General features: G+C 40.2%; 1 protein-coding gene across 1 annotated transcript; it reads right to left on the reverse strand.

Annotated features, from left to right (window-relative positions):
- Window positions 1-224: 224 nt before the first annotated feature.
- Window positions 225-8,323, reverse strand: c25h12orf75 (chromosome 25 C12orf75 homolog). Its single transcript, XM_085411100.1, has 6 exons — window positions 7,998-8,323; window positions 3,910-3,934; window positions 2,131-2,166; window positions 1,730-1,809; window positions 938-968; window positions 225-831 (listed from the first exon to the last, which is right to left on the reverse strand). The coding sequence occupies exons 1-5, from the start codon at window positions 8,038-8,040 to the stop codon at window positions 964-966; spliced, it is 189 nt and encodes a 62-aa protein (XP_085267226.1). The 5' UTR covers window positions 8,041-8,323; the 3' UTR covers window positions 225-831; window positions 938-963.
- Between the last annotated feature and the right edge of the window lie 3,065 nt (window positions 8,324-11,388).

Here is an 11,388-nt window from a genome sequence, read left to right on the forward strand (position 1 = left end):
GCCTGCTGCACTCGGGACATTTAGGAACATCATCTGTGAAACCCTCGACTTGACTCATCGCTGTTATTAACATTTAGAGCCATTGTTAAAATCAGTGTCATTTCAGACTTTTCTGTTGCAGCAGCAGGACCCTGATTGCAATCAGCACTATTTTCAACAACACTGAGATGTTCCATTATTATACATTAACAGGAATGTGCTTGCTGCTTTTGTGTGTGTGTGTGTGTGTGTGTGTGTGTGTGTGTGTGTGTGTGTGTGTGTGTGTGTGTGTGTGTGTGTGTGTGTGTGTGTGTGTGTGTGTGTGTGTGTGTGTGTGTGTGAAACTCTGGTTTATCTCTGTCTCTCTATAACTCTATCCCTGCCACACAATGAATCATTGATGGCGTTTTAGAGAAATAACTGAGCAGTGATTATTATTGCAGAGGGCTGTTGGGAGTGTGTCAGCCCCCACCCAGTTATTTAGTAAGTTGGCTGGATCATCTGTCTCCTCCTGAGAAAGAGAAATTTCCAGTGAATTGACCGAGAAATCCAGATGACTGTCGATAAGTCCGGTGCCGCTGTCCATAGCTGCTAGTCCCAGATTGAGTGCTTTCCTAGTATTTGCAAAGTAAAGGGCGATGATACAATCCACTTGCAGGCCTCTGATGTGCACCTCTGTTTCACTTTGCCACCCATTACTCTGTGAGGGAACAAAGTTCTGTAGGCCGTCCACATCTTCGTAGAGTACTAGTGCCTGAGACTTTATTCAGTCTGTGGTGGGGCAGAATCAGAGGGCTTACATGCTCTTTGCTTGTAATGTGACTGTTTGTACGTAAATTAATATGCAGGATCCTGTCGAGATGAGAGAAAAAAATGGAGTCAGCGGCCTTCACATGAGTCTTTTGCACTGAATAAGCAATGTTAAAAGCCGAACAAACAGGCTTCATATTTCAGGTACCTCTTGTGCGTTTCCTTGAATGGTTGCTAGTCTGCAAGAAGGAAGAAACAACTGAGTCAGTGTTCAGATATTTATAGGACAATTATTTGACAAAATTTTTTTTATTCTTCTCTGGTGTTTTTGTCTCACAGTCAAGACTGTGTTGAAAAACACCCACACACTCCACCCAGCAGTTTGAACATCTTGGCTTCAATAAAAACAAGAGCCAATACTTCTCATGCCAGAGGATACAAAACTGAATCAATCCATTATTATATTTAACCTCAATGAGCACAAGGACATGTATGCGAGAAGAAAGCCCTCAGGGCCGCAAAACGCAAGAGCGATGTGAGTTTACTCTAAACTCTTAATTCAGGAGGCATGGCAGTTTATCACTTATATTTCTCCATCAGAAAGTCATTTACATACATAAAGACGTTTTACTTTGTAAACAGAGAAAATGAATAACATTTAAAATATGCACAAAAATGTGGCTCTCTGTAAAGCCCATGTTGATTAAAAATACAATTTTTGGACAGAATAATTGTCGTCAACTATATTTAACTTTGCAAATATCAGTACCCTGTTGGGTATAGCAAAGTAAATGTTTCTCATTAATATTCAGTAAAAATAAAGGTCAAATAAAACCGAAGACGCTGCTGGCAACGTGGTTCCACGTGGTGGCGTGGTTTCATGTGGTGAGATGCCTGAGAGGCTGCCAGATGTCAGCGGTATAACAGTTCACTGTTCGCCACACCGAGTTCTGCTTCTAAATGTGAGAGATTCGTGTACGTAATGCGTGCTGCAGTTCACCTTTACGTGTAGCTTTGGACTGGCTGGCAGCCACAGTCGTTAGGTCTGCTGGCAAACCTACATACACACCACCATAGTTCCTGAGAGGAGAGAGGAGGAGAGGTTTTAAAGACCAAGTAGCAATTAAAAACCATAGATGGCATTGATTTTTGTTTTAGTGGATGTTTTTAATAGCATTACCAGTATCCCATCAAACTTACAGACCTCTAAATGAAATTCATTTATCATTTTATTCATTTATTTTTTGAGTTATTGTTCATTTACTTGTTTAAACCTTGCACTTTATTATGAGAATACTGCAAAACAAACTATTTGACATTTTTGCGATCAAAAATTTCAAGTATATTTCATTTCAAGTATAGCCGTCTAAGCAAAGTGCACTCAAGGGCGCTGCAAAGTACCTTCTTTTCTCATCTTCTGCTGAGGGATCTTCTGTCCTGATTGAGAGAATGGGCACAGGTCAGGTCATATGGGAGCAGAGAGGAAATAAAAAAAAATCACAAATATACAAAATAGAGAGAAAGTGCAAACATTGTTCTTTTGCTTAGCCTCAGAAATCTTCAGCATGCTGCTCAAGCCCTGTAGGGAATACTTCTCTGTCAGGAACTTCTATAGACCAAACCTCCAGTTTTATTTCAGGCCTGCTGAACAACAAACTTAAAGTGGTCTCAGGTTTGATGTGGTGGCTGAGCATTAAGATCAAACATGGTAACAACATGAAGCCGATGTGAAGGTTTATTCACTGTGTGCACTATCCCTATGCAAGCCAAGCTGTATCACACTTTTCAGTTTTGTGAGTATATTATTCCCTTAACAGTGTGTCTTGCTCTGTGAGTGTGTGTGCATGAGCTTTTGTGTGGTAGTTTGCTGTGTAGTACAGACATAGATAGCTGTGATTAGCTTCACTGAGTCAATGCTTTACTGTCAGCTCTCATGGGTCCTGTGCTGGCTGTTCAGATGGCTATGAAGGGGAATACACACACTTACACACACAAACACAAACTACAATAAAGCACAAACACACATACACAGTGTTTCCAGGAAATGCTTTGGAAAAAGCTGCCCCTCCCAAAGCTTTTTACTGTATTCTAGATAGCAAAGAAAAGTATATCTTCTGTATTTCAATTAGAATTTAAAAAAAAAAACAAAAACAAAGAACAGAACACAAAACTATTTGGGAGCCAAAATAAATTATTTTTAACCAAAAGTATATACAACAAAAGCAGAGTGGTTCGTCTGAAATTAAAATATTTCTGTCACTGTCAACTGGGACAATCCACTACGCAGGAGTATTAGGGCCACATTAGAGGGAAAAATCATTTTAAGAATAAAGTCGTAATTCTATTTTGAGAAAAAAAGTCCAGATTACAGTTATTGTTTGACGACAAACTGTCAAATGTGCTATAAACCTCTACAAAATGCCTTGTGTAAATGACCTAATGAAACAAACTGATCAGCTGTCTTGTGATACAACGTGCATCCTCTTTATTGCACAACGGTGTAACCAACCATACTTTACATTATGCTGCCTAAGATTTTGTTAACTGTTCATCTTTGACTGTAGGAGGAACCCACACAAAAACAGGGAGAACATGTGAAGTCAACACAAAAGGCTCCAGCCAGATGGCAGAGTCAATCTCAGGACCTTATTGTTGTGAGACAACATTGCTAACTACCACACCACTGTGGTGCCCAACTTCACATGTCACATGTAAATCTCCAAAGGTTGATTCTGTTCATCTGGACGTAGCGTTTTCAGTGGGAGACACGCTTTGTCACTCATCCAAGTGACTTCTTCAGTCTCAGCTGACTGCAGGGTTCCCTAATCTTATAAACAGTCAGCTGAGACTGAAGAAGTCACTTGGATGAGTGACAAAACGTGTCTCCCACTGAAAACGTTACGTCCAGATGAACAGAATCAACCTTTGGAAATTCTTACCTGTAAGATTGAGCATGCATCAAGACACGTAAATTAAAAAATGTTAACAATGATGATCTTTACTGTCAAACCCTTGCATATTTACCATTGTTAAATGACCCTAAGTGTCAGTGTTAATATACAGCATTGAGGTATAAAGCTAATTTTGTACAGTGTAAAATTTGATGCAAACCTTCAAGGCCTGGAGCCTGCAGAGTTTTAGAAATACTTTAAATAATTAGAAAATGGCTTAAGTACTTACACATCTTTGGAGGCTTCTGCTGGCCCTGAGAACAGATGACAAGCCAGAAGTTAATTTCATTCCATTATGAAATGTACAAGTGGTCAAAGCAGGTGTGTTTCACCAAACTGATAATTAATTTCTTTGCATTTACGATCAGTGAACTGCACAGCAGGTTTTTAATCTACAGTCACTGAATTTGAACTACACACTCACTGAGCACTTTATTAGGAACACCTATGCACCAGCGTCATTCATACATCATTCTCCAATCTGTCAGTCTTGCTGCAAGAGTGCAGTGCAATGTCTCAAGGGTAAAAATCCATGCACCCAATGTGCTACAATGTATTGATTCCTTTATGCTCCCATAAAATATGACAGAACACCACATCACAAACATTGTCTCACACTGGTCTCATGACAAGTCTGGTGGACCTGAGAGTATCTCAAGTCAGCAGATCTGCATTCAGCATAATACTGCTAATATGTCCAGTAGCACAAAGGGAGCATGAATGTGCAGCTGACGATTCTACAAGAGTGATGTAATGCAAATATGTCATTCGAGGAATCCACGCCACAAAGAATAGAGGCTGTTTTGTGAGCAAAACAAGGCCTTGCCTAGTATACTGGCAACTATATTTTTAGATACTTCAATGTGCATAAATAATGCCTACACTACTTCTGTATCTGCCACACTTATCAGACTTACCTTACAAAAATTCAACACTTTATTGGCTTCTTTAATTGCTAGGGTGACGAAAGTGAACCGTTAACTGGCAATATTTTCGGAAGGTGTAGAACGAACCCCTCCCAGCGTAATTATCACGTGCGGTTTCGACAAACGTGAAATTCAACCAGGCATTACAATTGTTATTTGTTGAAGCTGAATGAACTGTTAACCAAAACCACAACTTCTGCCAACTATATTCAAAATGCTTTTGTTGCTTAAACTCAAGTAAACACTGCTGACTACCTAACTGCAATTCCCCTCAGTCACAGCAGATACATTTCCTGTACTGAGAAATGTTGCTGCTGAACAACAGGATGGACCCAATTTAGTGCACCCTGCAGTGACTATGATACAGGATTTACAGAGACGTGGTAATTTTCGGAAATGCTTGAAAAACACACACACACACACACACACACACACACACACACACACACACACACACACACACACACACACACACACACACACTCAACTCATATCTGTCCATTAAAATAAAAAGCTGCACGATACAGAAGGCACTTAGCTTCATGCAAGGTGAGACAGTTTATTTGTTTGTTTGCTAGTTTTTAAAGGCAACAAAATCCACCTAATTAAAATGTCTAATGTTCAATAATGAACTCAATAAATACAATTTCTTTATAATGTTAATAATTGCACATTTTAATTAGGTGGATTTAATTATCCCAGCCTTTATTTTAAACTAGATTTAGTCTAGTCTAAATTTTGCAAATGAGACAACCTTTTAAGGGACAAGAGACGTTTTTATTTAAAGTCGTTATTTGTTATCAGATGCTTTTAATTTTTTCACTGCATTTCAAAAGGTAATATTTGATATTCATTTCTAATGCCTTAGAACATTTTTCAGCAGCTAACATTTTACAGATCACACATTAAACCTTATACGCAATGTACAACGTTTAAGTACTGGGACAATAACATATATCCAGGAAATGATAGGATATCTCAGAAACACCTGGTTGGAAGTGTGTTAAATCTGGGATACAAGGATCAACTGATTAGAATCTGGTGGTCAAAGATCCTCACTCAACATATTTTTGACTTCCACTCAAATTCATGTGCAAATTGTGACAAATAGAAATGCCTAATATGATCAAATAGAGGTGATGACCGGTGAACTTCTGTGACCTTATAATGTTCTGTAAAAATGCTTTTCTGGCCATTACTCAGCACCATAATTCAGCAACAGAAGATGTGATATTGGCCTTATTTCACATTTAGTCGGATACTGAATTGGTGACACTAATCTTTGGTGCTCACAATAATATTCACAACATCACTGCAAGCTGGTGTTTTATTTATTTACTTACTGAAATCTTTTTGTGGAGGTAGTTGCACACCACCTCAAAGACTTAGTGACCAAAGTTATAACTAATGCTGGATTTATTCATTCATTTTTTTTATAACGGCAAATACACAGCATGAACATTCCCAATTTAACAGCATTTACAGCCTATGTTTGAGATGCCTGTGATTCTCATAGCCTTTAAATGAGCTGTTCCAGAAACCAGTTTGGGATGATCTGAGCTTTGTGACATGGCACGTTTACCGGTTGATAACAACCATCGTGATGACTTGATCTACAAAGAGGAACATATTGTAAAATAACTTTGGACATACACTGTATGATGCCTCAGTTGCAGATACCCACTGAGCTCATCTCCATGCTGTTTGACTCTTTTATGGACCGACAACACTTTGTGCTTTGCCAAACTGCAGGCAGTCAACTGAGCTTGATTTGAATTGTAATAACATCATAATGCATTCTGCAGGAGGATAATCGGACTTTTTTCTTGAATGTACAGTTGCACTTTGACAACAGCGGTGGAACAAAAGCCTCAGTTGCGTCCTCCAATTGCTTTTTCATGTTATACCTTATTTTATAAGAGTAGAAATGTACCTTGAAAAGAACACCACAAGAATCACTTGCAATAGTAGAAAATTGGATAATCTACATTACACACAAATAGGCAACAGCACATTTTATCCTCGTAGAGGGAATGCTGACATGACACAGGGGCCTATTCAGTGGCCTGACAAAAGCTCATTCATATCCAAGGCAGCACATCAGGGTGCATAAGACTAGGGACAGGCAATGTGATATAGAACCACTAAAGCCTTCATTTTGAGTTTTGTAAGCAAAATAACAGCTGCACATCAGAGTTCTTAAACTTTATACCTGAAAATGTGCATTTGTAGGTTTGACGTTGTCCCTCACTAAAATCAAAGCAAAGCAAAGTTAATTTTATTGAACTTAATGTTCTCTGTGATGAATACTTGCAGGCTAACGTTCCAGTTACAGGTATATGTGTGTATATATGCAACTTATCACTAACAGAACAAATTATAGGGACAAAATAATTGTTCATAGATTGAAATAATAGGAAATGTAAACAAGAAATGCTTTTATCTTTATTTACAGAAAGCGAAACACTTGATTCTGACCTGGTGTCAGCCTCTATGGACAAATGAGTACAGCCACTAGTCGAAATTGCTAGTGTACTGATTAGGTACCTGCAAACACACACGCACATTTGCAGAAGCACAAACACACACCGTGCTTTAATAGGTAGTGGTGGGTGAGGTAATCCTGCAGATACTTCAGGAAAATAGTTACCTCAATTTGACTCTGGAGCCCAGAGATTTACTTCGCGAAACTTGAAACATGTCTAAAATCAGCCTACATCGACTAAGAAAGGTGTTTTATGAGGAAAATAACAAACGGAAAAGCACGATAGCCCAGTGAGAGTTGGTAAAATCACGCGATACAGGATTTTTTTTTTCCATTCAAATATGTCCTCCAGGCTTTATGAATGAACCTGGCTGTTGATTAGGCATTTTTAGTGCCGCCTGCTTATAGGGCACAACCAACATCAGTCAAGCGGGAAGACAAAGATGGATGGATGTCAGTGAAATTGCTTGTCTTCCATCCTCAGTGAACCCTTTCAAACAAGCACTAAGATGCTAAGAGAGAAGCTGCTCACTTAGATGTTAACGCCACATTTATGGTGTCAGGAGCCGCGATCTGCATCAAAGCGGCGCATTCTTCAGACCCAGGTGCCTCAGACGTGGGAGATCCTTCGTGATCAATCTGCCACCCATGGCTTCGAGAGACCACCACGGGCATACACACACACAACCCCGCCCCCAAACAAACACACACACACATTCTTTTAAACGCAAGGGCAACCCCGACACACTTCACTGACATTCAAGACATCTTCTCCCATCGCTGCAGATACAGTGGCAACTCTTTCTTTCAAACCCCTCCAACCCCCTCGCCCACCTCACACACACACACGCTCACCCAGTATCGCACACACAAACGGATGTACACAGAGATTCCTGAAACACTCACCCCCTCCTGTGGTGCTGGTGGCTGAGGAATTGCCACAACCCATTTTGCATCGATGCAGCCACCGTCCAAGCTGAGCGGACACGTTTAATGAGTGGATGGACGGGGAGGACAGGAGGGGAATGTACAACACATTGGGAGAAGAGGGGAAAGTGGGCAGGAGAGGTGACAGAGGCACAAAGGGAGGGAAGGTCAAAGGAAATGCCTAGCAGGGACCTCCATTGGTTGTATCCCCCCCTGTCTTCAACCCTTGCGCCTGCCTAATGCGATGCAATGAAGAGCTCAGAGTGAAGTGACAGCATGGCGAGAGAGGCTTTTATACACACACACCACACTCACTGACAAGAGAGAACGAGGGAGAGGGGGGAATGAGGGGGGAGAGAGAGAGAAAGATGCTTTACCCTCACATGATTTGCTCTTTTCCTCCACCCTGACAAGGTTGCCCGGGAAACCAGGGGAAAAGGGGCGGAGGGTGGAGTGAGAGCCAACCAATAAGGAGCTTCCTTTATATATAAAGGTGTAAAATAAAAAACTGGAATACATTGAATGGCATCAATATATCAGCATGTTTGTGTGGCATACTGTAAAATTCCCAAAGTGCTCTGTGTATGCTAAAATATAGAGAAGCAATACTTGTGCTTTTTTTACAGAGGCGACACACACGTTCATGCTCACTCGTGACCTAAAGCTTATATACTTGAGCTGCTGGCAATCAGTGAGAATGAGAATATGGAAAAACCTTGGACAGTGAACAAGTGGACCCACAAAGGGTCGTGCATGGGCCTCTTTATAGCCCCGAGTGATTCTCAGAGCATCTCTGTTCTTCATTTCACTCACGATGTATGTGCTTAAAATGCAAGAACAGTCACATGAGTAGAGTATGATGGCAAGAAGCATTACATTAGCACTCTGCACCAGTCAAACCAATTCACACTTTCTGTTAGCGGTGTTATCTATATTATAATGGGAGTCGAGATGTTTAAAATTCAAATGAGAAGTTCCCAGAGGAAAAAAAAGACATCATGAATTCCCTTTCTGTTTTATGCTAGATGGACTCATTTCCAAAGGCCCTTAAACAGGCCTGAGATGCTTCTTATGTGTAGATGAATTGATGTGTGAGACTAATTTTATTCAAATTTCTCATATACAATTACAGGTGTCTAGAACAATAAGAAGACTTTGTGTGGAGTAAAGTCAGTCTTAAACTGTTGTGCACAATCCATTGCAATCTGAAGTAAAATACATTATAGGAAAAATGCTTTTTTGCCTCATGCTTGCTTTTCATGTGCGCTGTGAGAGGACTGATGACACTGCCATCTGTCAGTTCATTGTAAAACTGGCAGCTGGTTAGCTTAACACACTGACTGAAAACGGGAGGAAACAACTATACTGGGGCTCTATCCAAAAGTGGGCTGCAAAAATCAGCTTTGGACCTGATTCACCTCCTTACACAGCAAGAGCTGATGGCGTTTGTGAGGACGCAGGGCGTAAGAGATCCCGGGGAAGTCAGCGGTCACTTGGAATGGTTTGCTGCTACCACAATGAAGGAGTGCAGAATGCCACGGAGCCCCCCCACAGCAGCTTCCACCTGCTTGGATGTACTTCCAAGCTTTGGTGAGCTACTATCAGTTGCAGCTCAGATTGTGCTAATGAACAACTTTTCTCTCTAAAAGATCATCTTTCTGTACCTGTCACTGTTAGCCACCCACACAGAGAATCATAAAAAAGTGACCTTGAGTGGTAAAGCATCTGCATGAAATTCACCACATCCAGTCTTTGTGGCACACAAGAGCAGGACAGAAGGCACATTTTAAACGTCTGGGGGTGAACTGTCAGAAAAGGTCTCAACACAATCTGATCAAGAGATCATCATGGATGGTTGACCTTAGGCCATGTAAATAAGTAAGCATTGTCTAGTTATATTGCAGTGTTCAAGATCAAAAGTCACAAAATAAGACATAACAATTAAAACAGTATAAACTGATTAAACTAATTAAAGGTGATTGCGGGCAGGTGGGTCCTAATCTCCTCTTGTCTTTAACTTAGATCTAGGTGCAGCCAGCAAGCTGATCTCAGAGACCTAGCAATTGCATGTGGATGATGTAGAAGAAATAAATAAATCCAAATCCAGGACATCTGATTATGAAGCGTTCTAAATGTGATAACCAAAACTGAACCCTAAATTTTACCAGCATGAAGAAGATCAAATCGGCGTCACAATGGACCTTATAGAGGACCCGGTGAGTAGTTTCGTAGTAACATTGAGAACCGATTCAGGAATAATTTCCTCAGGCAAAGCAATAATGAATTACATTAATCGAGGTGTGAGAAACAAAAGAATAAACGGCCATTTCCAAATCACACTGAGACACAATATATGTGTCAATCAGTGAGACACAATATATATTAACACCCAGGCGTTAGCTAAGCAATCTGCTTTCTTAACAGCTGTTTTAAATGTATATGAAAGGATCTATATGACTAGTCTGTGGGATTATATGGTTACTGGGCAGAGGTACGAGTTGAAAGCAGAAGATCTTCTGGATAAAAATGCGTCAGTATTTCAAAAGATGTCTGTCATCCCCTTTGTGTTCGTAGAAGAAGTTCTAAAAGTTTTGGTGCTCGTCTGACTTTTGCTTTGGCACCTTGACAAGGTTTATAACTGCATTATCTGTGAGAGAGGTTGACAGAGGGATAGTGATCACATTTACCTCATGAACATGAGTGTAATTATTTTATATCAACAAGACTGAGATATTCTCAGTCTATTTTGCATTTACACTTTGTACTTAGCACTATTTAGGAACTGTTAGAAGGCTAACATGCTAAAATTAGAATGACTTAGTATGACTTTTAAGGTATGTTTTGACTAGGTGGGCTTTACTTTAGCCCTAGAAAAGCAAAAATTATTAACTGTACGCCAGATAATCAGTGGCAATGCAGCTTGCTCCTTTCAGGGTGGTCTTTGGTTAGCTGAATCACTCTTTCATTTAAAAGAGGCTATCCAGACATTATCCATTGCTGTTTTACCAGACTTCAAGCATAGTTCATTATCAAAGTTAGAGCTGAAAAGCTATGTCTGATTTACAGCCACAACTACACCAATTAAACAAGGCAAGTCCACTGGGGAGCGAAGAATGATCTCCCACTCAGGCTGCCTGGAAGCTTGATGAAGAGGCTGTGCTTGTCACAGCTTGCCTAGATTATCGAGGCACAACACAACATGACATGGCCATCCTAACAAGTCAACAAGACAGTTATTCACATTGGAAAAAAATGTAAAATACTACATGAGTGCATATTACATGCTGTCTTCTTACTGTGCCACAGCCTAATATAGCTGGATTTGTTTTAGGTTTTTAAGTTTTAGGGCTGATGTTAATACAGATTTTTA

Source organism: Rhamphochromis longiceps, linkage group LG7 (genome assembly GCF_057381845.1).
Source record: "Rhamphochromis longiceps isolate RC_006_pf linkage group LG7, R_longiceps_female_GT1.1, whole genome shotgun sequence".
NCBI lineage: Eukaryota > Metazoa > Chordata > Actinopteri > Cichliformes > Cichlidae > Rhamphochromis > Rhamphochromis longiceps.